General features: G+C 41.1%; 1 protein-coding gene and 1 non-coding gene across 3 annotated transcripts in view; both read right to left on the bottom strand.

Annotated features, from left to right (window-relative positions):
• LOC138794331 (LIM homeobox transcription factor 1-alpha-like) overlaps window positions 1-27,959 on the bottom strand; it is a 76,709-nt gene that overhangs the window by 35,108 nt on the left and 13,642 nt on the right. Inside the window, exons 2-6 of one of the 2 annotated variants that reach the window (XM_069973058.1) lie at window positions 24,747-24,805; window positions 23,084-23,254; window positions 21,779-21,935; window positions 17,955-18,042; window positions 11,103-11,283 (exon numbers count right to left, since the gene is read on the bottom strand). In XM_069973058.1, coding sequence (XP_069829159.1) covers window positions 11,103-11,283; window positions 17,955-18,012 — 239 coding nt within the window. In that variant the 5' untranslated portion in view covers window positions 18,013-18,042; window positions 21,779-21,935; window positions 23,084-23,254; window positions 24,747-24,805. Of the gene's footprint in view, window positions 1-11,102; window positions 11,284-17,954; window positions 18,043-21,778; window positions 21,936-23,083; window positions 23,360-24,746; window positions 24,806-27,959 lie in introns of those variants that run through there. The other variant, XM_069973023.1, reaches the window with a different exon arrangement.
• On the bottom strand, window positions 24,890-24,961 carry TRNAE-CUC (transfer RNA glutamic acid (anticodon CUC)). Its single transcript has one exon. It is a non-coding gene; the product is annotated as a tRNA-Glu (tRNA).

Below are 27,959 nucleotides of genomic sequence, written 5' to 3'. Positions count from 1 at the left end.
CCCCCCTCAGCTCTCCCAGCACGCCCCCTCCAGTGCCACTCACTATGTATATATGAATATGTAAAGTGGGTGGCACGGAGTACTCCCCTCGGCTCGCCCAGCACGCCCCCTCCCGTGCCGCTCACTATGTATATATGAATATGTATAGTGGGTGGCCCGAAGTACCCCCCTCGACTCGTCCAGCACACCCCCTCCCATGCTGCCCAGCCTGCCCCCTCCCGTGCTGCTTACTATGTATATATAAATATGCATAGTGGGCGGCCCGGAGTACCCCCTCGGCCCGCCCCCTCCCATGCTGCCCAGCCCGCCCCCTCCTGTGCCGCTAACTATACATATATAAATATGCATAGTGGCCAGCGCAGGAGGGGGCAGGCCGAGCTGGTGCTCCGGGCCGATGGGCGATGCCCTAAATGCTCCTAGGCCCTGGATTAGCATAGGTGCAATAAGGGAATATCTACAGAATGCTCAGGAGAAGAGAAGAATGATTCACAGTTCTCTGCAGTTCTAAGGTAAAGAGCTTCTGGGGCATATCAGCAGGTTCATTGTGCAGATAGTGCCGCTTTGAGCCTCCAAAGGTAGTTCTGCCATAATTGATAGAAAGAATGGCAAGATTACATCACTGTATTTTTTAGAAGCAGTCCTTGCAACACTCTCTTACTATCCTGGTTTATCCGATAGTAAACTATGGTCTACTAGGACTTTGGAGCCTCACTGTGATTGTCAATAACTATAGATCTCAGAAATATTGGTCTCTAAGTACTGAATAGTCCCACTAGGCAATGATGGGTTAAAAGACACTCCCACCCCACCCCCCTTTTCAAATCCTGGAAGGTTTCCTAAAAGGAAAAGAGCTATCTATGAAGCAGGCATTACCATACTGAGCACCAGACCTCACAGCTTCTCCCTCTCTCTCAGTGTTTGAGTAAGTGACGTCCCTACGATTTTATGAGATCTGTGACTCTAAGGCATCAGGTAATCTGATCAGACATTTGATTACATTTCACAGCCTTGTCTTCTTTATTAAAATCTCCCAGAACCCTCAGCGGCCGGTCTTATTGCTGCTGGATGCTAATAAAAGTCTCTCCCTCTGGGACATGCAATAGATAAAGGAGGCTGCACAGACAATACACCCCGTCCTCGGCTTATACTAGTATGGGCGTTCGTTAGCTGTATTTGCTAAAATCTCAAAAATTTTTATTAAAGATAATAATAATAGTATATCCTATGTGCTGTATATTCTAGAATATATACGTCACAGTCATGGTCACATCAGAAGAAGATTTCATTTAAAAAAAAAATATATATATATATATACTGTATATATTTGATGTTTTTGTTCTTTGCCAACAATGCCGACAAGCGTTCTCCAGTTTGCTGCATGTTGAAATTTTTATCTTCAATGAACTTAAGGATGGTGATAACCAAAAACTATAGGCTATGTTAACAGTATTTCCGTCAGTCTTTTTTTTAACCAAAAGCAGGAGTGCGTTGAAAATACAGAAACTGTGCAAATCTTTCCATTATAATTTTGCCTTCTTGGTCTCACTCCTGATTTTGGTTGAAAAAGGACTGACGGAAATATTATGTGTGAACATAACCGTATATTGATACCTAAACTTGGTTCATAGAGAAATTTTGATAAATAAGGCTGTGTTCACACATAAGAATGGACATTTTTTTTTTGCTTTTGTTCCTTTTTTATTTTTGTTGTTGTTTACAGCTTCATAAACCATGTGGGGACAGAGCCTATGAGATAAGGTGGCGGTGTGGCGCCTTTTAAAGGGAAGCTGTCACCCCCCCGTGCCGGGGTGACAGGCTCCCGACCCCTGTTAGAGCCCCATATACTTAACTAATCCCGCCGGGTCCCGCTTCTGGAGGTGGTCGGGTGATGAAGATCTCAGCCGCTGCAGCCCGGCGCGCACGCTGAGAGATGAGTCCAACGCTCATAGAGAATGACAGGAGAGTCCAGCGCTCCGCCATTCTCTATAAGTGTTGGACTCATCTCTCAGCCGGGCTGCAGCGGCTGAGATCTTCATCACCCGACCACCTCCAGAAGCGGGACCCGGCGGGATTAGGTAAGTATAGGGGGCTCTAACGGGGGGGGGGGGGGGGTGGTCGGGAGCCTAATGTAGGACTTTTTATTTCAAACGTTCAAATTCTTTGAAAAAGGTGTAGAACGAGGCATGGCTAAAGCTGGCTATAACGCTCAGCCAATCATTGACTGAGCTGGGACAGCACGGCGGCCTGTGATTGGCTGAGCGGGCTGTCACTGTCGAGGTAAGTCTGCAGTCACCAGAGGAAACAGGACACTGCCAGAGCAGATAGGTAAGCATAAGATGTTCATTATTTTCTATGTGACCACAGCTATATATTTGCTAATGCCCTTTAACTAATATATATTACAGAATAAACACCTATACTTGAGGTGATGAATGAAATGCTATGTTCTCCAAATATTTCGGCCTAAACAAAGAGAGCGATTCGTGTTTACTGCTATTATCCAGCTAAAGTTTACTCTATGTATCATTTTAAAACAAATATCTTTATTAAATACTATAAATAAATTCTATATGTAAAAGCAAAGGCATTAGGCAAAAGGAGGAATAAATACCAGGCAGTAACAATAACAATTCAATCATTGTATAAGCTGTAGCTCAATAGTTAAAATCAATGTTGTAGTGGTAAAACAGGTCACAGTATAGACCCGGCCTAAGTCACATGCAACTACGACTTCTTGCTACTTCCAAATCACAACTCCAGCAAAGTCATGAGAAAGCAAATCACACAAATATTTTACTTGTACAGTGGTACCTTGGTTTAAGAGTAACTTGGATTGAAAGCGTTTTGCAAGAAGAGCTCACGGTTTAAGAGCTTCCTGTACTGGGTGGGAGGGGAGTGGAGGAGGGTCATGGCCTACATAGCGTGGTCTACAGCACTGTACTCTGACCGAGGAAGTCTCCCTCACTTTAAAATCATAGCAGATCTATTTCAGGCTGGGGCTTGCATCAGGGGAAAGGACTGTGGAGGTAATCTTTTCATAGCCGTAACCCCTCTCTCCCTGGGCAGAGAGTGCTGCTATACTGTGCTCACCCTATACCCTGCTCATTCTTCCTGCAGTCTCTGTTATGTTTCCCATCCTCTCCATTCCTGCTATAATACGCCTGCACTCACACTCAGCTATACACACTGCTGCTATAATCAGCCTGCACTCACACTGCTGCTATAATGTGCCTGTATTTACAATCAGCCATTCACACAGCTCTGTGATTCTCACTTCCTGATTGGTCCATGTTGAACACACACCCCTTCCCCATTGCTGTCATGTGACCACACAGACCTCTGACAGCAGCCCGGCTTCTCTATTCTAGCCTGTTGTACTACACTACTGCATTATGGGGATCTACAGCTCCATCCTGTATGTACAAATTGCTGCTGTTTTTTTATTCTTATATTCTTACTATCAGGGGCGTAACTAGAAATGGCTGGGCCCCATAGCAAACTTTTGATTGGGCCCCCTCGACTGACCACTAAACGGTCAAGTGAAGTCATAACTACATAACTGCTAGCTCTGGTCAGGAGTGCTTGCAGTTAAAGGGACATTTGCAAAACCCAGGAGACCAGCAGGGCCACCCATGACGGCTCAGGGGGCCCAGTGTATTGCAGGAGCAGGCCATGGGGCCCCCTGATGCGGCAGGCCCCATAGCAGCCGCTATGGCTGCTATAGTGGTAGTTACGCCCCTGCTTACTATACATTATACTCCACATACTGATTGCTATACTGTATAGTAACTTATAATATCAAATATCCAGCTTTCTAAATGTTTGTTTCATTCGTTTTATCTGTTATTCAGAATAAAAAAACATTGTTGGGGGTGGGGGTGGGGGGTGGAACCAATTGTCGGCATTTCAATGATTTCTTATGGGAACATTTGCTTTGGTTTAAGAGTGATTTGGATTACAAGCACGGTCCCAGAACGAATTATGCTTGTATTCAAAGGCACCGCTGTACAACTTAGATGTCATTTAATATCCTGTAACCCATGTTGCTGTGTAACCCTAATTCAGCATGTAACCATATGAAGTGACAAAGGTATCTTTAAGTTCAAAGTTTTTTTTTAGATATTAGTTTAAATAAATAATTATATTGCAGATTTGCAGTCTCTTCACGCAATTTTACAGTAAAAAATAAATAAAATAATCATATTTATATATTTTGAAGCTTCAAGGTGAGGGGTGGTTTAAGATAAAGCCTAGAATGTATGGGCTGCTAGGAGGGTGGAGCCTAGAATGTACGAGTTGCTAGGAGGGTGGAGCCTAGAAGGTATGGGCTGCTAGGAGGGTGGAGCCTAGAATGTATGGGCTGCTAGGAGGGTGGAGCCTAGAATTTACGAGTTGCTAGGACGGTGGAGCCTAGAATGTATGGGCTGCTAGGAGGGTGGAGCCTAGAATGTACGAGTTGCTAGGATGGTGGAGCCTAGAATGTATGGGCTGCTAGGAGGGTGGAGCCTAGAATGTATGGGCTGCTAGGAGGGTAGAGCCTAGAATGTACGAGTTGCTAGGAAGGTGGAGCCTAGAATGTATGGGCTGCTAGGAGGGTGGAGCCTAGAATGTATGGGCTGCTAGGAGGGTAGAGCCTAGAGCGTATGGGCTGCTAGGAGGGTGGAGCCTAGAATGCTTGGGCTGGTAGGAGGGTTGAGCCTAGATTGTATATGCTGCTAGGAGGATAGAGCCTAAAATATATGGGCACTTAGAAGGGTAGAGCCTAGAATGTATGGGCTGCTAAGAGGTAGATGTGAAGTCAGTGTACGCCACCTAGCAGCCCATACGTTCTAGGCTTTCTAGGTACATGGCATATGCTGCGCTCCACACAGGTTGTGGCTGTGCAGACGATAGTGGGAATAATGCAGAGTGCACGGCCATATAGTAGTAAGGTACAATGTGCCCTATGTTTCAGTGATGTCAGCCCTAGAATATAGTGATGGATTACAACCCCCACTATGTTGCATTCAATTTGTATTGTTTTGTGCACGGTTTAATCCGGGTGACGCTGTCCATATGCATGTCATGGTTCAGAATATGGTGTTGCAACAATTTCTGTTTTGTTTTTTTTTTCCTTTTAAAAGTAGTAAATACAAAGTAAAATTATTTAAATGGGGTATTGCTGTGATTGTATTGAGCCGCAGAGCAAAGTTAATACCGATGCAGCAAGCGCTAACTTGAAGGGGTATTCCACTCAAACATAATTTTTCATATGTTGCTGTCCATGGTGAGACTAACAATTCCTTTCATACATGTAACAATCTATTCAATCTCCTTTCCCCAGTTATGAGCTGCTGCTTTCTGCTGAAGACAAAAAAAAATGTGTGTGAGCCTTTTTCCATGCCTCCCCTTCTTCCCCCTCCCTTCTGAGATGGCTATTGTAAACAAGTCCCTATCTGCAACTTTGTAATACTGGGAGTAGGGATGGTACGAACAGAGTTCGGTTCGGGTTCGTACGAACCCGAACCCTCGGTAATGATTCCCGCTGTGTGCCCGCTCCGTGCAGCGGGCGGATCCAGCGGGAGGACCGCCTGGAAAACTGGGATACAGCCATAGCCATAGGCTGTATCCCAGTTTTCCAGGCGGTCCTCCCGCTGTATCCGCCGGCTGCACGGAGCGGGCAGACAGCGGGAATCCGATGCCGAGCGTTCGGCGGGTTCGGACCATCCCTAACTGGGAGGCTTAATCACAGTGAGTTTATCAACAACTTGACCTCAGACTGACATTCACAGCATTACAAAGGAGCCACAAAGTTGCAGATACAACCGGTCAGGGACTTGTTTACATCAGCTGTCTTACAAGGGGGGGTGGGGGGCAGAAAGAAAAGCTCACACACAGATTTTTGTGTCTTCAGCAGAAAGAAGCAGCTGAGAACCGAGGGAAGGAGATAGATAATAACACGTATGGAATGAACTGTTGGTCTGACTATGAGCAGCAACATATCAAAAGTTATGTTTGAGCAGAATATCCCTTTAATAGTAGGCATGTGTCAACTTCTAGCACTATGCTACCAGGCCGGCGGATTATGGTGTAAATATCCAAATGGTCCCCAGCAGCTCTAGGTGGATATGTTTTTCATGGTCCTTGTAGTGGCTCCTTCTAAACAGTTCGGGATCCATCTTAAAGTGCTGGACCAGAAACAAAGAGTGGATGATGTAAACTTTAAACTTTTTTTCCTGGACTGTGGTGATTCTTGAGCTCTGTAATCTCCTGTGTCAGAGCTATATGATATGTTCTATAGGTGGAATGACCATTATAGCATACACTGTATATAATGCATTTATTAAGAGCATGTAAGATGGTCCATTGTTTATAGTACAAAAGGTATCTCAGATCCTCTGTCCCGACCCTCCACCCCTTCGACTGCACAACTGTTCCCGAGAGCCGTGCTGATATTCTTATCCAACATCTCTACAAAAGAACTCGGACAAACTCAATATCCTGTGAAGGTGCATTCTGGTGAAATGCCAGGGGCTATTACCATGAGGGAAGAGGAATGCCCATGGGACTGCTCTCAAAATTGTCTTTTATTACAGCTGTAATAAAGTCGGAGGGAGAGGGAAGATATTAAACATGTATGAGGAGCGTTTAATTACATTTCTAAGATGCAGGATTAAAACTGTGAGCAGGGTTACCCAGGAAGTCAGACAAAAATTAAGTCAACGCAAAGGCAATATGTAAATTCAGAGCTCGGACGTGGAAGGGAAATGGGATAAATAGGAATTAGTCATTGGACACACTTCATCTTAAAAATAGATGTATGGATATTACCTCCATGTCTATTTGTATAACTAGTCAAAAATACAACATAAAAAGTCAAAATGAAAGAGGTTGTCCCATTAAGATGTATTCCTATTTACAGGATAGGTGGTAAATGTAGGATTGCTAGGGGTCCAGCCACTTTGTCCGTCAGTCCTATAGACAGTGAGTGTAGGGCCAGCGATCATGACCTCCAGAATTCACACAGTACACCATGGTCTGGTGATGGTCTGGACAATGTTCTTTTGGTGAACTTTGGGTCTTGGCATCACGTGGATATTACTGATACACATAGCACCATTGTACACACTGAGGCTACATTCACATGTCAGTATTTTCCATCCGTTTTCACCAACCTAGAAACACGGAATCCATTACAACCCATTAATTTCAATGGATCTATCCATACATCCAGTAATGTTGTAATATGGTTGTAATACAGTCCATTATTGCGGAACAGACACCCCAAAAGAAGTCTATAGAGTGTGCAAAATTTGTAGAGAGTAAATTGCAACCCGCAAAACCATCAGCATCACAGATCTGTTTTTTATGACATCACCAAGCTCCTCCTGGCAGACATTTTATGAAGGAAGTAGCTATAAAATGGCCCCCAGATAACCATGTGACCTTTTTGGGGGGGGTTGGGACAGCTAATGACATCATTTTTGCCATCCTTTTTTTTCCCCCTTCACTACACCTTTATTTGCGGATCCGCAAAAAATGGATTACAATACAGAACACACTACAGATGCACAATGGATGATTTTTTTGCGGATTGTGGATAAAAAATAGAAGATCCAGATTTTTATCCGTCAAAATAAATGGAAGTGTGATTGTAGCCTAATACCCCCGCTTCATGGCAGCTAGTCACGTAATGGTAGTGGATACGGCCCTGGCCACACTGCAAAAACTTTCGAGCAATGAGGAACATGATAAAGAGATCTATTGGTCCATATTACCATAATCCAATTGAGTATCTAGTAAACAAACACGATCCATTGAGGCTGCTACTGTCTTTGTGCCAGACACTACAGAACATGTTCAGTCTGGTAGAGTCACCATATTGGGGAGGAGGAGGGAGGGAGAGGGGGGGGGGGGCTCACTTTGATCTTTGTCATGGAGCCACCTCCTCCCCATGTACAGTGTCGATCCTCCTTATATATTAACAAAACTCAAGATCTGCTTACTTTCTCATAGATCTGAAGTTAGTTGGTGGTATATAAGGGCAGACTAGATGGACCAAGTGGTGTTTTCCGGCCAAAAATCTTCTATGTTTCTATGTAGATAATCTAATAGATTGGTTTGAATTACAGAAAGATTCTCATAGCTAATGCTAATTATTCACTTCAATGATCACGACTAACGCAGTATATTTCTAAAGGGATACTTTCTAGGTGAAAACACTATAAATATGACACGCGGTGAAATGAAAATAAGATTAGGGTTAATATGTGTTACATTTCACTTTTTGATCTGGCAAAAGAAAAGCGTTTGGATTATTCGGTTGTGGAGGAGGATTGGACGATCAAATGGTTTCTGTCAACCCCGCCCCAACTCCTTCCCTGATAAGGCTCAGTCTGGGCACTCAAGGATCTCATGCCTTAAATCAGGTGCCAAGGAAAGTCTGTGGCCTGGGACTGAGGGAGAGGAAGGGGGTCCACGTGTAGGATTAAAGCTTTTCATCACCCTACATTATATCTTACATGTACGGACCCTGTTGCAGCTGTTAGTTTATCTTACTGTTTCCATCATCCCACAATCCTTCACTCAACTGCAGTCAAAGACTTAAAAACATTTTGTGAAGTTATTTCTATATTTTCGCCTAATTTATTCTTCCTCTTAGACGTGAGATTTTCTATGGAGCAGGTCTCTAATTCTGCAGAATGCAGTGGGAGCTGTAAATGTTATTCTGCATGCAGGAGGGCCTGGTCTCTAGCACAGAGGCTTCTATTCTATGGCATGTAAAACTTGAACATGCCGGTACACGGAATTCTTGCCATAGAGAAGCAGAATTTATATTACAAAGTTGTACTTGATTCAACAACAGAATCAACTTTTTTTTAATTTAAGGCATTATGTATTCTTTAATTGTACTTAGATTGAATTAAAAATCATTAGATCATTATTAAAAATTTAGCAATTTTTTTCCCTGCAGCTTGCATGTTCTCACGTACAGTGCAAGCTGCTGTATTCCGGGTGAAATCCCTCAGACAGCTTAAACCCCTATTACATGGTGTGATCTCTGGGAGCAAGCGACCTGTCAGGTCGAAACTTGATTGCTCTTTGTTCCCCACTTGCTGACAGCGCATGTAATAGAATAGAGCAGGTAATGAGTGTGGGAGGGGGGGAGTGGAGAGCTGTGGGAAGGGCTCCCTGGACAATCTTTAGATCATCCAGGGAGCCAATAGGAGGTAGCAGCAGTCTGCTGCCGCCACTACTTTTACATGGAGCGACGGCAGCGGATCGATGCTCTCAACGTTGTTTGCCTTTCAACATGTTCAAAGATAAAGAAAGACAATGATCAGTCAACATTGTTCAAGCTGGCTGATCGTTGTCTTTTATTACACAAAGCGATTATCGTCCGTAACAGCCGATAATCGGCCAAATGCGGCCGATAATCGCTTCGTGTAATAGGGCCTTTATACTCCAGCCTCTCTCTCTGTTTTCCTGTATTACCTTCTAAGATGATTCACAACAAGATCAAAGCTGAGGAAAGAGGAGCTGGAAACCAAACCATCAGACGCCCAGTCTGATGTATTTCCACTGAAGGTGATAGAGCAGCCTGCAATGTATGTGAAAACACCATGGCTAGAGAAGAAAAACTAAGCATTTTTTTTTTATAAAGACCTATGGGGAAAATTTGTACATCAAAATAAATATAATGTTTGAGTGGATTGTTTTTAATATAACCGTTGTACTGTGTCTCCCCCAATGCCGATCCATCTGGACATTGCAAAACTCTGATACGTAGCAATTCATTTTTCATTTCTTGACATTTTACACATGAAACAGCTTCCTTTGCCAAGACCTGACCTGTGTCATTTTTAGTGTATCATATCCCTGGACAGTATGGTACTGTTTTTGATCACTGAATATTTTTTCTTGTAAAACAATAAAAAGATGTTAAAAAAATAAATAAAAAAACAATGCAGTGCATTCAAAGGTGTCCACACCCCATACTAGTTGGAACCTTTTAAAAAACAATGCCACTTTAAAACACCTTTCCCATAGGCATTGACAGCATAAGTATGGGAACCAATTTTACACTACCTTGTATCTAGTGGGCGCATACAATAGATTTTCCACTCCCTCCAGAGTCGAGAATAGAACAGCAAAAAAGGGGTTAAGATATTACCACACACCCTTGTTTCAGATATTGTTCCCAGCAGTTGGAAATCCTTATCATTACAAACAGACCACAGGAGGTACTATCTTAGTTTTAGGCTTAGTAGCAAGAATGAAAACTTTTACAGTATTTCAGTATTATTTTCAAAGGAGAAGTCCTGCGAAAAAAATCACATGCAGACAGGGGGGTGCAGGAACATAACAATGTAAACTTACCCATCCCTGTGCCCCCGCAGCGCTGTCTTACTTCTCTCTGACAGACACAGGCCTCCTGCAGCTCCTAATACTGCAACCTCACAACGGGGCGGGACCCCACTGCAGTCCCTGACTGGCTGAGCATCCCATCCATCAGCTGCAGCAGCAGGAGCTGGGCTATAGCGTACAAGGAAGCTGGGAGAAAATTACATTTGGTAGCTGTGAAATAGCGGTAAGAGCGGTGCTGCAGGGGCACAGAGATGGGTAAGTATAAATTCTTTATTATGTGCCCACACCTCCCTGCCTGCACGTGTTTTTTTTTTTATTGTTGCGGGATTTCTCCTTTTAATTTTGATAGGAAAATTTTAAGTAAAAGAAAAAAATTACCAAAATCCCTTCATGTTTATGTTTAACATAAAAAAAACCTTTTTTTAAATAGGCCATATTTAGAAAACACTTTTCCTTTAAAGGAACGTTACATCTAATAGAATAAATACATAAAGTACAAACCTACCCAGGAATGTTGTCCCATTTCTCGAATTATTCCAGCCGTAGATCAGACCACATGCACTCGGCTATGATAAACCAAGCCCCCTCTGTCCCTTTGTGAAATTTCACCCCCATCTGCGTGAATTCCCCTTTTAGTAACATTTATGAACCATAAAAAGCTTTGGAAATCCACCTGTTGCTGGGAAATTATAATTCAAGTAAAAACCTACCAAGATGTTTTACCAAGGGTATTCTAATAAATGACGCTCACTTACTTTTCATAGTCTTCTTTGCAGTACAGCTGCCGGTTACGGTAATAACAGGTCCCAGATAGGATTTGTAGGCAGGCTGCGCACTTAACGCAGCACTCGTGCCAAGATCTGTCATTCACTCTGAGCAGGAAGCGGTCTGAGATAGTGCATCCACAGCCTGCACACAGCTCATTCATCTTGTGATCTGAAACAACAAACCTCTTAACGTTCAGATTTTATGCACTACTCACTATTTTAATGAATGCATCTCTATGAGCTGAAACAAAAGAATTACGAAACAATAAAAAAATAATAGTTCCAAAAATCTATACAGGAAAATCTCAATTCAAGGACATTGATTATCAATATAATTTACACCGTGTCTATATAACAGCTGCTCAAATAGCTAACAGATTGACAACATATCGAATCCTCTTCTCGTCATCCAAGATGCTTGTCACCAGCCTCAACAAAGACTGAACGTTGGATTGGGTCGAAAAATTTGGTGACGTGTGGTTACATTTATGTACTTATTGAAGAGATATGGTCTACCAGAGAAGAATGATCAGTCCTTTAAAGGAGAAGTCCTTGGTTGAAGTTTTTTTTTTAGAAGAGCCAGGGGAGCAGGTGGCAGAACATAACAATATGCACCTACCCCCCAGGCTCCAGCGCTGGGGTCTGGTTTCTTTTGCTCCACTCAGGCCCGCTCAGCCAGTCAGTGGCTGAGTCGGGACCCTGATACGGCCGCTGACTGGCTGAACGGGCCTGAGCGGAGCAGAGAACACCAGACCCCAACGCTGGAGCTGGGAAGGAAGGGGGGGGGTGTTGCATGTTATGTTCAGCCACCTCCTCCCTGGCTCAACCCTGCTGATTACTGGTGGTTTTTAATGGTGAAAATGATCAAACCTCTGTTTGTTAACCTCTTTAGGTTATCTTAACAATGAGAAAGTTCCTATCAGCAGAGCTGAGATATCGGTACCCAATTACAGATATTTTGGTGAGACTGGGGGAGCATTCTACTGTTTACCAAAGACCATAGCTATTTTCATACATTTGGCACACATGCTGACTTGTTTAGCCTCTCTTATCTTACCCGTACATGATGCTCAGATCAGCCAAGTTTGCAGATTCATTACAGTAGGGAGTTGCCACTACATGCAATAAACTCACTGACTATGTTGTCAGTTAACAAATTGGTAAGTTTCATCAATGTTTGTCTGAGGTGTAAAGACCCTCATACACTTTATACTAAAGTCGGCCAAACCAATTGCTGGTATAAAGTGTACAGGGGCCTGCCGACTTCCCATCCACAGATGATGTTAGACGTGATGAATTTTTACTGTCTGACCCCTTTGAGAGGGCGCCAGAGGAGTCTGGTGGCAGCTTATCCCTTCTCTTCCCATAGGGAACACATGTACATTCAGCCATGCTGAACATTCATGTGTATAGGAAAGCTGGAAGAGATAACTGATAACTAGAAAGATATTAAGAGTAGTGCATTCACATGTACAGGATCTGCAGCAGATTTGATGGCACAGATTTGAAGCTGCAGATTCAAAGCAAATCAAATCTGCACCATCAAATCTGCTGCGGACCCTGTACGTGTGAACGCACCCTTAGGGCCCTATTCCACCAAACTATTATCGTTTGCATATCATTAACGATTAACGATCTCAAACGACCACTATTGCGAAAGACCTGAAAACGTTCACTCATTTCCATTGAACGATAATCGTTACTTATGATCGTAATTGCGATCGTTTTTTCTTCGCTATTTATTCGCTATTGCATTCGTATCTATTGCGAACGACCGAACGATGTCTTATTCAACGCGAACGATTTGCGAACGTTTTGCGAACGAGCAACGATAAAAATAGGTCCAGGTCTTTTAAAGCGATCAACGATTTCTCGTTCGGTCGTTAATCGTTAACTGCATTTCAACCGAACGATTATCGTTTAGATTCGAACGATTTAACGATAATCTGAACGATAATCGTCCAGTGGAATAGGGCCCTAAGGGTAGCTTCACACGTACCGTATCGCAGCGGACTTGACTAAATGAACAAACACAGCATCAAATCTGCTGTGGATCCGCAGCAGATTTGACAGTGAGGATTTAATGCTGTGTTCATTCATACGGTCAAATCTGCCGTGGATCCGCAACAGAAAATTTGCTGTGAAATGGTACGTGTGAGGCTACCCTAAATAAGTAATACTTACCCATCCCGGTGCCCCCGCAGTGCGGAGTCACCAGCTCAATCTCGACCTCTAATCTCCAGTTTCTCCCACCTTTCTGTGTCGTCAGGACCTGTTGGGAATTACCCGCTCGTCCAGTCAGTGACTGCAGAGATGTCCCATCTCTGACTGACTGAGCGGGCATTTCTGTCGCAGAAACGGAAGTTACAGGAGGCCAGTGAGGTCAGCACGGTTCAGAGAGCAGTGACGTGTGAGGGAAAGGGGACGCGTAAATATGACTTCTTTGTTATGTTCCAACCATCCCCCTGCTGTTCCTGAATTTTTACTTTTCACCAGAGTTCTCCTTTAAGCAGTCAAAAAAAGACATCTACTCCATCAGACCCCAAAAACAATTCTTGTCAGCCTCAGGGTGTAATTGCAGCCATATTTACTACATATTAATATTTTTTTTTACTTCTAATTTTTATTAATATTTTTATCTAGAATTTTTCTGCTTTTTGTAGTCAGATCTACATTCTGAAGATTGTAAAAGAAAAGATAAAGAACTACGCTTTTGAGACAAAAAATGCCCGCCTTGAAAGAAATAAAATAAGAGTCATAAACAATTTGATAGATTTCCTCCATACCTATTCCCCACCATCGTATTAACTGTAAAGTCCAAATACATCTGTTTACCACAGGAAATAAGAGCATGTAGGTTTGTGTCGGATTTTATCTGGTACCGCATCTCTGGCATCCCTTCAAAGTTAGTGATGAAGCATTTGAAATGTGGAGGCAGAGAGAATATCCATCCTATGTGCACAGGGCTAAACTTGACCTTCATAAAGTCAATCTTCAGCACAAACACAAGTGGAGCGAGTTTCAACTTTGTGACCTCGGCGTGTTAACTCCTTGCGATGCCTGCAGTAGGAATTGTTGCTTCTTCCACTAGTGGATAGTCCTACATTGAGTTTTTTAAAATTCAAATATAAATAGAAATTAATAATCCAAAACTGTTGTGGGATTATCGGATACCCCAAGGCATGAGACATCTATACACATACACTATGGAGACTTTGCCATAATCTTCAGGATACCAAAAACCTGCTATGGACCACTGGAGTGCCAGGCTACCAGGTAAACTCCTGTTTATCTGGCACAGGAGGGAAAATGTTCATTGGGATACAACACTGCACTTGATAATATTTAATATTCCAGTTACTGTTGACTAATTAAATTTGTTATTGTTGTTTAGAGAGGAGCAAAGCGAATCTGCTGCGGATCCTGTACGTGTGAACGCACCCTTAGGCCAGGTGGAAGGGCCAGTGTTGCTGAAGATGATCCGGGCTGGTACTGCAGTACCGGCTTGATGATCTTCATTTCTACTGAATTCGGATGTGGGTGCACCCATGTGCGCCCGCGTCCGGATTCGCCACAGCACACAATGGAGCATGCTCCATTGTGTGAACTAACAGGTTCTCTGCGGCCACTATTCAGTAAATAGCGGCCGCAGAAAACTGACATGTCAGTTTTCCGTGCGACCGGATGGAATCCAGGATGGAGCGTAAACTATGTGAATACGCTCCGGCTGGGATTCCATTTTTTCCAATAGAACGTGTGTTTTGTATAAATCACGGCCACTGCTGCAAATTGCAACAATGGCCGTGATTTATACAAAACATACATTGTGCGAACGCACCCTGGCCAAACTAATTTTTTTCCAGATGTTCTGAAAATTTTAGCCATTCTGTGAATCTGAAACTTTTGGGATTCCTTTTCGATGTTTATTTAAAAATGGCAGCCACTACTACTAGCTGCTGCTACTACTACTACCCCTACAAAGCTGAACAATCTCCTGCCCTGCATTGTATTCCACAGAGACCACAGACTATAATACACAACTTTTCAGGGCAGTTGACAGACTTTAAAGGGGAACTATCAGCAGGTTAGACGAATCTATCCATTGATTTATAACCTTCGGATAGGCCATCAATATCTGATTGTTGGGGGTCCCATACTTTGCTTGTCGGCTGCTAGCCAGAGCCGTGATAACCCAACATGGCCATTTCATTAACAATATACTGAGCTGTCTGCTTATGTCACACATACTGGCAATGTGGCTCTGTCAAGGAGCCGATCAGTGGTGGGGAATCTGGGCGTAAACCCCCCCCCAGTCAGATACCGATGGCATATCACAGAACCCACACTACTTATTCTTGATGGAGCTTGAAGCTACCCATGCCTTATTTTGCTAATCATACTACTTTTCTAGCTCCCAGGTTCACCACCTGTGTGCAGAATGCATCATTAATCCCTACGTCCATTGAGTCCCAACTAAAAAAGAAAAACATTCTAACAAGCATTGTAGAATGGTTACCAGACATTAAACAATAGGAACCTGCTATAGATTGTGAACTGAATCACAAACCCTGAAATGTACTCCCAAACTTATTCTTAATTCTTTTGCCAAATTCAGTTGAGGAACCTCTGGCCCAGGATGTGTGGCTGGTTTCGGAGACCCATATTTGGTGTCTACACATACAACGAAGTTCAGTCACGTCTGAATTTCTTCCAAATTTCAATTATTCCAGTTCTCCATAGTTCTTTGACTTAAGTTATTGTTCCTGGAAACAAATGTGGGCCCATAAAAGGGGTGTTATTTTTTTACCTCTATTTTTTTGTTGTTGAATCCAAGTAAAAATTTGGGAGGAAATGGCCCCTAATAAGGGTGTAGGACATTAACTTAACAAATGTGTATTCTACGATATCCAAGATAAGAAATAGGAGAATAAAGGAGAATAATAGAATTTTCTTTTGGAGGAAAGGGGGGTGGGGAGAGAGAATGTTTTCCAATATTTAACTATATTGGCTAATGTGAGCAGACACATAGAAGTCAATGCTTTTAGAAACTTTGGTACATGAGCGAGGTCAGAACCTAAAAAAACTGCAAAATTTGTACTAGGGCCCCTAGCTATCAAGAGCCATTTATAATAGTGATGTTCTCTTATGCAGCAAATAAGCCTTTGGGCCTACCTACAGAATGTCCTCTTGTCTTGGGGTGATCTAAGGAAACATGGATTGAAACTGCTGTTTCTGGAAGGTTGTGTGGGTATCACTGGGTAGATCAGACAAGGTCTAATTTTGCAAGGTAATACGTATTACATTATATATTATAATTTAGGGGTTGTGCTTTGTAGCAAAGTTGGTAAAATGAAATGTGTACCACATATATTTATGTAAAGAAGTGCAAATGTAGGTAAAATCACCTACATCGGCTTGTTTTGGTTGCGCCTGCCCCGCCAGCTTGCTCTTACAGTTCATTGAACCATCGGACTTTCCATTGACTGCACATCCAGGTACAACTCCTGATCTGCTTCTCGTTGGACTTTTTTCTCAAATGTTACTTATGATTGTAGTGCAGTTTCCATTATAGAGCGGGTGGACGCTTTGTTATGTACTGTATCTTTAATTTTTGAAAAAGCGTTAAATAAAGTCTTTAAAAAAAAAAAACACGACAACCTTGTACTGTTCTTCTCCCCTCTGGATCTGATCACTTTCTTCCTGTGACCCTGCAGCCTTTTACCAGTAAAAACTAAAGCTAACTGCCAGGAGAATTAGGGCCCTACCACACAGCCCATATGAGATAGCGGCGGTATCGGCTTCAGGATTTTGGTTCCTGTTGTAAACCAGCAATCATCTGACATCGATTACATTACACAGAGCGATTATCGTCCAGAACGGCCAGTAATTGGTCAAGTACAGCCGATAATTGCTTTGTGTAATAGCACATTGGACCATTTCAGTGGATATTCTAATGCTGCGTTTACACAGAACGATTATCGTTCGAATTTTCGCAAAACCGATTGTATTTGAGCGATAATCGTTCCGTGTAAACACAGCAAATGATCAAGCGATGAGCGAGAAATCGTTCATTTTGATCTTTCAACATGTTCTCAAATCGTCGTTTGTCAATCAGTAAAAATTTGCAGATCGCTTTGTGTAAACAGTCTGTCAAAGATTCACCCTATGTGAAAGATGGGCTTAAGCGATGTTAAAAATAATCGCAATAACGATTTTTCTTATACATTTTCTAACGATTTATTCGTCTAAACGCTGATCGTTATAAAAACCAAGTTGTTGTTTCAAAACCGTTAAACGATCGATTGGGCGATTATTGCCTCGTGTAAACGCAGCATAAGACGATTGTATCCCAGGGCAACAGGGTAAAGCTAAGAAGGATTAGTAAATCAATACCTTTGTATTGCTTTACATATGCTTTGTACATATGTTTAATATTACATAATTCATCAGTTTACACCTTATAATCTTCACTGGAAAACTCCTTTAAAAAATGTGCACATTACAGAAATCATCAAAGAGCTTACTCCAAGATTACAACTTGTCACCTCTCCACATTATACTGGATATGGACTAGTATCCGACTAGTGCGGGCCCTCATAGAGCAGCCGCTCATCATAAGAATGAGGGTCCCAAGTCCCCCTGATGTGAATGGAACATGGCGCTCTGTAATAAGACAATTATCATCTATTCTGTGTATCTGGAAAGAGCTGTAATCTTGGTATAAACCCTTGTAACATATCAGTGTCAGTCTTGCGATATATATCACCAGTTGATGGATTTTATAAGAAAGCTATACAAACAATCGTATTTAAAGCTGAAGTTTACAAGGTGATTACTCACCCAGACCATGGAAGGGGGAATGTTCCTGGCACGAAGAGGGAGTACTTTCCGTCTTCATAGTAAAGTATTCAATGATAACATCCAACACCTGAGAACATGTGCAAGAAAATGAGCCAGAGAAGCTTCTTTCATAGGTTAAAGACCTCACATTTTTTTGTAAATAAAATTACTATTTTTCCCATCCTTTTTGTTTTTTTATGTATTACATCTGATGGACATTCTTTTTCCCTGGACCTAATAAATGGCTTTACATCTGGTTCTTATCCATTCACTGGCCTAAACCAGAAACTACTATGTAAAATCGAGCTATAATTGTTACTTTTACTCTATATCAAGGATGGGGAACTTTCGGCCCTACAGCTGTTGCAAAACTACAATCCCTATCATGCCTGGACAGACAAAGGCTGTCCAGGCATGATAGGGATTGTAGTTTTGCAACAGCTGGAGGGCCGAAGGTTCCCCATCCCTGCTCTATATGGAAACTGTCAACAAGCAGGCTGTGGCTGAATAGTCTTTTTACAACTCATAGCATAAATATTTGGTCCCATACCCAAAAAGTGATAAACCTGCCCAGAGAGGTATAAGGTTGTAAATGAGACACTCATCCACCGTGCGGGATGCCAATATGTCCCTCAGAGTAATGAATATTCTGATTGTAACAACTGCAGATCCATCAACAACAGCCTGTTGACACCTTCATTTCCTGTATTGTAATACAAGGCCGGGATCAATCTTCTTTTGGCCGTATCTTTTCTACAGTTTTTTTTTTTTTTTTAAGGATCAGAAACAATTCTCAGGCTTCATATTATCTGCTGATTTGTGATCAGAAAACAAGTTTTTCTTATATATAATAATACAATGTAATTTTGGTGTGAAAAAAAATCTGAAAAATAAATGAAGGAACAATTGGCTTAGAAAGAAATAAAAATAACACTATCTATAAAAGAACCATAGCAGAAGCGAACATAACAAACGTACTTTTTTAATATTTCTTATATATATATATTTCAAAAATGTTAGGTCCTATATGCTATTACATGAGCATCCTATTATTCTCGTACTGGAATTTTATTATATCATACAACAGTATATGCTTTTAAATGAGCATCCTATTTATTTCTAACTGTATTTTTATCACATCATACTATATTTTATTATATATCCCATATACTATTACGTGAGCATCCTGTTAGTCTCTAACTTGAAATTAATTATCTTATACTATATGCTATACTATAGCATATACTACTATATACTATACTATCTATACCATACTATATAATATACTATACTATATACAGTATATAATATATGCTATTACATGAGCATTCCTTTATTCTCCAACTACAATTTAAATATATTGTACTAAATACTATTACATATACTTTATGATATCACCTGGCCATTATATAATTTTAATATATAATACAATATACTATTACATATACTTTATATCACCTGACCATTATGTAATTTTAATATATAATACAATATACTATTACATATACTTTATATCACCTGACCATTATGTAATTTTAATATATAATACAATATACTATTACATATACTTTATGATATCACCTGACCATTATGTAATTTTAATATATAATACTATATGCTATTACACTTACTATATGATATCACCTGACCATTACGTAATTTTAATATCTAATACTAGATGCTATTACATCTACTATATGATATTACCTGACCATTATGTAATTTTAATATCTAATACTAGATGCTATTACACTTACTATATGATATTACCTGACCATTATGTAATTTTTATAGATAATACTAGATGCTATTACACTTACTATATGATATTACCTGACCATTATGTAATTTTTATATATGTATACTTTACTTGAGTATTATACTATTCTCCCATTATGTTTTTTTTTCACTCCATATAACCGGAATTCTCATATGTGTAAAATCAACATAATTTTTAAATTCACATCCACATAATCTTATGTGTTACATGTTCTATCAAAAATTTCAAGGACTGGTCCGTGATCCACAACAAACCAGATAAGAGGACCCCAATGCCTGGCTGACATATTGCCAACAATTAGACCTTACTCACCTCAACTTCAGGCTATGACTATCGATAACTGTCCAAATATGTCAGCCAGGTCTGGATTGCTTTTGTGCCTGGGCACAAATAAAGTTGGGTGTTTGTACTCAATAATCCACTTTGCTGATGGCCCTTACGTTTTACATAGTCCTATCACGTGTATGATTTTTTTTTTTTTTTTTTTTACATTCCAATGTCTATAGTGAGGAAAGCAACAAGATTTATTGCACACTAAGGCTGGGTTCACACATAGTAGTTTTGGCAGTATTTTCAGCTAAAAGCAGAAGGGGGTCCGAAACACAGAAAAAGAAAGAAAAAAAAAAACGGTGTTGGTTCTATTCCTGGTTTTGTCTAAAAATACTGGTGAAAAAAATAACCAAAAATCTACACGTGAACCTAGAGTCGATAATATTATTGGAAATTATATACTAAAAAGGAAAAGTTTTAGATAAAGATAAACATATAAGATAAACTTGTATGTTAGTACTCATTGCATAAAATATTTTTTAATAATCATATTTTCAATAAATTGTCTCTATAGTGTGATTCTTTTCTATAAATTATATATATGTTTTATATATTTTGGAATTGTTAAACCATAATTATTTATAGATAAGTATTTAATTTTAACATATAAATAACTATGCAGTAACTATTAAAAAAAATTCCCCCATATAATGTTACTGCACGTATTACAGCACATTTAGGTAATTTTTTATTTTATACTTATTGTATGCTTATTATATTACAGATACTATAGATTATATATCTATACTATAGATGTGATGAAACAAATTGAATTTGTGAAGGTAAATGAACTAAAAAGTTCACTATAGGATTAAAGATTATTAGTTAAAAAAAAAATTAATTTTTTTTTATCTGTAATATCAGTTAAAAAACCTAAGGAATATGAGCAGATACTAGTAATAATACTAGTATCTGCATGAGACCCACAGAAGTGACCGCATAGTGTAAGTATAAAGTAATAGATAATCCAGAACACCGTGGTAAGAACAGCATCGCTAGATTCAAAATTATAAGACTCTTCTTTTATATTCTCTATAGATTATGTCGTCTTCTATTTTGAGTCATTAAGTAAAAATAAAAAACAAATAAATAAAATGTAATAGACATTTGACTTGACCCGTAGCGTTCGTCTGACTCTTATCTAATCTCCTTCCATTGAACATTAAACAATTGCGGTAATCACGCTCAGAGTCCTGTTTCCTAAATGAAATGCTTCCTCAGAATTTTATATGGATCAGCTGCTTCAATATAACTTGACGGTATTGTGTCTCCACTTATTAAACCAAATGTATTAAACCGCAATGGCTCTAGGGTATATTAAGATCACATTAACCACTATAGCCCCTGCTCGGATGGCGCTGTATTCCCCTGATACCTGTAGCATTAAAATAACAATAATATTAGTACCCCTGCTCGGATGGCGCTGTATTCCCCTGATACCTGTAGCATTAAAATAACAATAATATTAGCATGGATTTACTTTTTCTGCTTTGCCGATAAAGGATTTTTATACCATTTCTAAAATATAATTATATATATAAAAAAGCTGAAAAAAAATGCAAAAAATAAAAACAAACACACAAAATACACCAGCAATAGTTAAACCATAAAAAGATGATGTCTTGGGTAGAGCCTGTAAAGTACAAGGCACTAAAGAAACATCTCCCTAGTTATAAAATAACTCTTCGATGATCGATGACGCGTCGTTTCTTACCTTGCAGGGGTTTGCACTTCGAGATGTATGTTTTTGGATTTTTCAGCTTAAGATCTTTGGTTCCTTCCTTCTGAGATGTGAGTTATTCTTTACCAAAAGCAAAAATCTTCATCTGTTCATTATAAGAACTTGCTCATCCATCATCTGACTGCACCTTCTGAAAAGGAGAGAGAAGAACAGAGGGGAGGTGTGAGGGAGAAAGGAGGGCTGGTTAAAAGTGAAGTCTACTTATTCTTTGCCATCTAGGAGATAGAAGGTTAATCCTAAGGATCAACGGTCACTTATTGGAATTTCTTAATCATATTTTATTGCTATCTATCTATCTATCTATCTATCTATCTATCTATCTATTATCTATCTATCTATCCTTTCTCTTCACATATTTGGTCATATATGATGTTTTCCCATCTCAGGTTCAGGTTATAATGTCTCTATCTATCTCCTATCTATCTATCTATCTATCTATCTATCTATCTATCTATCTATCTTCTATCTATCTATCTATCTATCTATCTATCTATCTATCTAACTATCTATCTATCTATCTTTTCTCTTCACATATTTGGTCATATATGATGTTTTCCCATCTCAGGTTCAGGTTATAATGTCTCTATCTATCTCCTATCTATCTATCTATCTATCTATCTATCTATCTATCTATCTATCTATCTATCTTTCATCCATCTATCTCCTATCTATCTATCTATCTATCTATCTATCTATCTATCTATCTATCTATCTCCTATCTATCTATCTATCTATCTATCCATCTATCTATCTATCATCCATCTATCTCCTATCTATTAATCATCTATCTCCTATCTATCTACCTAACTGTCTGTCTATCTATCTATCTATGGCTGGGTTCACACTACGTTTTTGTAATCCGTTTTTTTCATCCCTTTTTTGCAAAAAAACAGATGAAATACGGATGGGAAAAAACGGATGCATGTGTGTGCATGGGTTTTTCATTGAATTCCATTATTTTAAAAAACGGATCAAAACGGATACGATTTTTAACGGACACAAAAATGAGGTTGACTACGTTTTTTTTTATAATGGAATTCAGTGGAAAAACGGATCAAAACGGATGCACACACATGCATCCGTTTTTTTTAAGTAAAAAAAAAAAAACGGATGAAAAAAAAACGATTGCAATATTGTAGTGTGAGCCAGCCCATCTCCTACCTATCTCATATCTATCTACCTAATGTTCCACTCATCCATGATTTACATACCTATCTATAAAACAATCAATCTAGCTGTAACTATCCAGCTATATATTTCATGTAAATATATACTTACGAATGCTTCTTGCTTCACAAATAGAAAATGGCTGTGGGGGCAGTCGTTGTGTGTATGGCTGGGGCTTAGTAGTAGTTGTGTATGGCTGGAATGAACTATTTCTTATTAATGTTTTGCTGTCTTAAAAGGTTTCTCCATTATTCACATTCCGTTTTTTATTTGGGATAATATCTGGAAAGGTGAGGAGAACATCTGGAAACAGAGAACATCTGGAAAACGCAGAACTAAACTTGTGAACGTGTCCATGGATAAAGAATGGAGCTTGATACAGCCCCATTGTTATCATGGTAGTCCTTGTCTGAGGATCCGTAGACATGGCCCTTAAGGCCCTATTCCACGGAACGATTATCGACCGTATTCGGCCGATATCGGCCGCTACGAACGATAATCGTCCCGTGGAATAGAGTGCAACGATCAGCCGACATCGTTCATGTCGGCTGATCGTTGCAGTCGCTTGTTTTTCAACATGTTGAAAAACAAGCGACTGATATAGCAGCGATCTGCTGCCGCCGCTCCGTTGAATAGAAGCGTCGGCAGCAGACGCTGCTATATCCTATGGGCTACCCGGACGATCTAGCGATCACCCGGGCAGCCCCCCCGCAGCTCCCCGCCGCCCCTCCCGCACTCACCCGCTCGCTGCAGCCGCGTTGAATAGCGGCGGCAGCGAGCGGGGAACGAGGAGCAAACGAGCGCTGAGAGCGCTCGTTTGCTCCTCTAACGACCCGTGGAATAGGGGCATTAGGTTGAGTTGACTTTTGGGACACTAAGCTGTTTCTAAAACTCTCCCAGACTTTGATTGAGAGAGCTGAATCTACTTGTCCATTTCCTGTCCCTTTCCATATGTGTCTTTCTCATCTTGTTAAGGTGGTATCATGGGACCCCTGATCGGTGGAGGCACCCGTATGGAGGCAGACCCTAATATGCTATGAAGAACAGCAGCTCGTAACATGTAGTGCTTTATAGTAGTGTTTAATCTTATCTAATTCTTAGATGGTGAGAATGTAGATTGATAAGCAGAATTGTGGCACAATTTAGCAGTTATGCTGCAGATGTGCCCCAAACCACCTTAACTTCTTCCACATTTTGATACTATTGATAAAATTTTTGCAATAGGTATAAAATGGGTGTGGTCTTGAGAAAAGGGGTGTTGCCTTAGGAAGTGTGTGTGTGGCTTTAGGTGCGCCAAAATGTTTGCCAAATTCTGGTGCAAATATTGGCAGACGTTTGAGCTAGCTAGTAGCTGGTTGAAACATATACTATACAGTCCTCAGACACACCAATTTGTCAGTAAGCCTGAGGGGAGGCCTTGTTGTGACTATAGAAAGGGGGAGTAGCTGAACTGTTAGGCTGTATTCACACAAATCCGTAAAATCCAGACTCATTTGTTTGAATGGGTTTGATTGACAAAATTCACATGTCCGTATACGTTACGGGACAAAAAACACTGACAGATTCTAGTACGGTGCGCAATTGTGATATGGATCACTATTCATGTATGAATAGGTCCATGCACCGCAAACAACTATGGATGCACCGATTTGGGTGCTGACAAATTACAATAGATGGCACTTCCGATTTCTCCCGGGAGCTATCCCATTGGGAACACCACCGCATTCATCCTACAAGAAGGGGGTTACCATCCCTTTGAAGGGCTCCCTCTTACCAGACCTCACTTTGCGGACAGCACTACAGATATGGGAATGTAGCCTTACTGTGTGTCACCTAGAAAAACATTAAAACATGATAACAATATTCAGATATGACTTTTATGTGATATATCAAACAATGCAAAAGAAAAAGAACACTTTCCCTGACCGGGAATCGAACCCGGGCCGCGGCGGTGAGAGCGCCGAATCCTAACCACTAGACCACCAGGGAAGCTGTCAAAGCCTGTTTTCATATGTTAATCTGTGGCTGCTCATGTGCAACATGAACCTCACTCAACAGCTGGTCAGCCCCACTGATTGATGACCTATTCACAGGCCAGGAAGTCCTCTTAAGAATCCAAGCTAAGTATAATGTTGACTATAGTCTTGTGCTCCTATACTTGCCATCATCAGAATGCATCTGAGGTATACTTGACTCGATGATCTCACCGCCTCAGCTGGCAACCCCTGGGATGAACTAACCGCAGCTTGAGCTACCACTAGCCCAAACCCACGTGGGGAGAGAACATGCATAATGCATAATATGACTACCATGTATTGAAGAATTAAAGGACAAGTGCCATGAAAAACTTTTTCCCAGTAATTGAAGCACGTTATATAACTCTGTAATGTGCTTCAATCACCTATCTGCCTCCCTTCCCTGTCTTTTCCCCCCTCCACCCCCCACCAGGAAGTGTCCTAACTCACACAGACCTAATGACTGTTGTCACAGTCACCAAGCTCTTCTCTCAGCTCCTTCTCCTGTTACACTAGCCTCCCCCCTCCCCTGCCTTGTCAGGTGACTCAGCTTGCTCAGCTCCCATTGGCTGAACAACTGCAAGCCATCACTTGCGTCACATGACAAGGAGGGGAAGGCTGGTGTAACAGGACCTAGAGCAGCCCTCCTGCTGATTACTCATCCTCACAAGAAGGAGCTGCCTGGTGACTGGGACGACAGTAATTAGATCTGTGTGAGTCAGGACACTTCCTGGTGGGGGGTGGAGGGGGGAAAAGACAGGGAAGGGAGGCAGATAGGTGACTGAAGCATATTACACAGTTATATAACTTTGTAATGTGCTTCAATTACTGGGAAAAAGTTTTTCATGGCACTTGTCCTTTAAGGAAGTCCTATTGTGACTGACGTGTGATGGGGGGAAATTCCTTCTGTGACATCTGGATGTAGAGTTTGGGCTGAGTAGAAACCTTGCTGTAACTACTAAGTGGGGTGGCTAGGACTATAGAAAGGGGAAGTTGCTTAAAGGGGTACTCCAGCAGGGGGGCTTTTTTCCAACGACGTCCACTCACCTCCACGGTTCCAGCAGCGGGTCCCATATCACGGCGCTCCGGTCCCCGCTGCCCGGCCCTTTCCTGGTCTCTGACGCGGGCTCGAGACGTGACTCCCCCCCCCCTGCTGAAGTACCCCTTTAAAGTGTAACTATCATCCTTCACTGGTGACAGGATACGCTGTCAAAATCCTGCCACTTCCTGTTCAGGGGTGCCCCAGAGATGGAATTCTTCCAGCAGCGCATATACAACTGTGCTGCTGGAAGCATTCCGTCTCCGGCATGCGCACCTGCACAGGGAGCGTGGCAGCAGGATTTTGATACTGCTTGTGGTTACTGTGATGCTGTGACCTGCAGGGGATGTGCTATTCACAATAGTAGAGGCGAAGGCTACATCACCAATCCACTAATCAATCGTGTGTTCATCTGTTCACTCTCAAGTAAGCAGTACCAAAAGGGAAAGAATAAAAACGGTGTTTCCTTGACAGGGAATCAAACGCCCAGCACGGCAGTGCGAGCGCCGAATCCTAACTAATAGACCAACAGGGAAGCTGCCAAGGTTACATACATTTTTAACATGATCTGCAAGTAAAACATAATTTTTGCTGTGGCTTTATAGTAATAGTATATCAGGGTAAAATGATGTAAATACTGTAAATACTACAGCAAACACATGGATTTACAGTAATATACAAGGCGTAGTAAACACATCCCCAGTCAAAGTGTGAGCCCAGCCACAACGCTTGTTATTGCTGGCTCCTAACTTTGTAAGCTGGTATCCCCCTCCTAATAGTGTGTAAGCTCATGCATGCGAGCAGGGACCTCACTCCTCATGTATGGATAATTATATGTATCTCTCTGTAATGTCTATTTTTTGTCTATGTATGTACCCCAGAATTGTAAAGTGCTGCGGAATCTGTTGGCGCTATATAAATAAAAATTATTATTATTAAAAATTATTATCTAGACCTCGACTTATTCAAGTTTTGTACATTTTCCTCGTACTCTCCAGTGAAGCAAAACTTTGAGCACTGGTATGGACAAAGCAAGCTAGGATCATATTTTCAGAAGGTGAGCTGATTACGACCCATATGTTGGATTGGGTTTCCGATACTGACCATCTAATGTGTATGGGGGGTCTCCACAACAAGGGATTTTGTGGAACACAACGGTTGGTATGATGGAATTCATCATACATGACCCTTTGTTTTTTCTGACCATTCATTTGGCAAAGTAGCAGTTGAAGGCCAATGATGAGTGTTGAAGGAGTTGAAGGCCGAACAATGAGTGATCACACCGAAATACTTGTGGATGATTACCAATGATTTTGAGGTCAGCTCAAAATTAGCAATCCATGACATACGAAAGAAATTTCATTGGTCATTCGAATACACCAAGAGATTATCGTCTAAAATTTAACTATTTCACTACTTATTGCACGATAATCGACCAGTGTAAAAGGCCCTTAACTGCACAACAAAAGCCCCAGGCGGCAATGTCTGTGTACATAAGTCCTAACCTACAGGCTTTTGCATTTGTCTCCCCACCCTCCATGCTTTTTAACAATGACTGACACAGTTGCTTAAAGAGTCACTGTCGTATTTTTTTTTTTTTTGCAGAAATCAATAGTCCAGGCGATTTTAAGAAACTTTGTAATTGGGTTTATTAGCCAAATCTGCCATTATCTGCATGTAAAAAGCCTTTTCCCAAGTCCCCCCCTCCTTCCTCTTTTTCATCCACTCCAAAAAATCTGAAAATTGTGACTTGTTGCAGGAGACGTACCCTGTCTGTTCTAGGGAGAGGGGAGGGGGGAGGAGGAAGGAGGGAGTTAGCCAGCAGCAGAAAGCAGATAACAGAGGATTACAGGCACGGAGCTGGGTGACAGCTGTAATCTGAGCTCAGACAGGTCACTGGTGATGGTCAGAAGAGATAACGGGTGAGGGATTT

This window comes from Dendropsophus ebraccatus, chromosome 1 (assembly GCF_027789765.1).
Source record: "Dendropsophus ebraccatus isolate aDenEbr1 chromosome 1, aDenEbr1.pat, whole genome shotgun sequence".
Taxonomy (NCBI): domain Eukaryota; kingdom Metazoa; phylum Chordata; class Amphibia; order Anura; family Hylidae; genus Dendropsophus; species Dendropsophus ebraccatus.
This window is presented reverse-complemented; position numbering and strand designations above follow the sequence as displayed.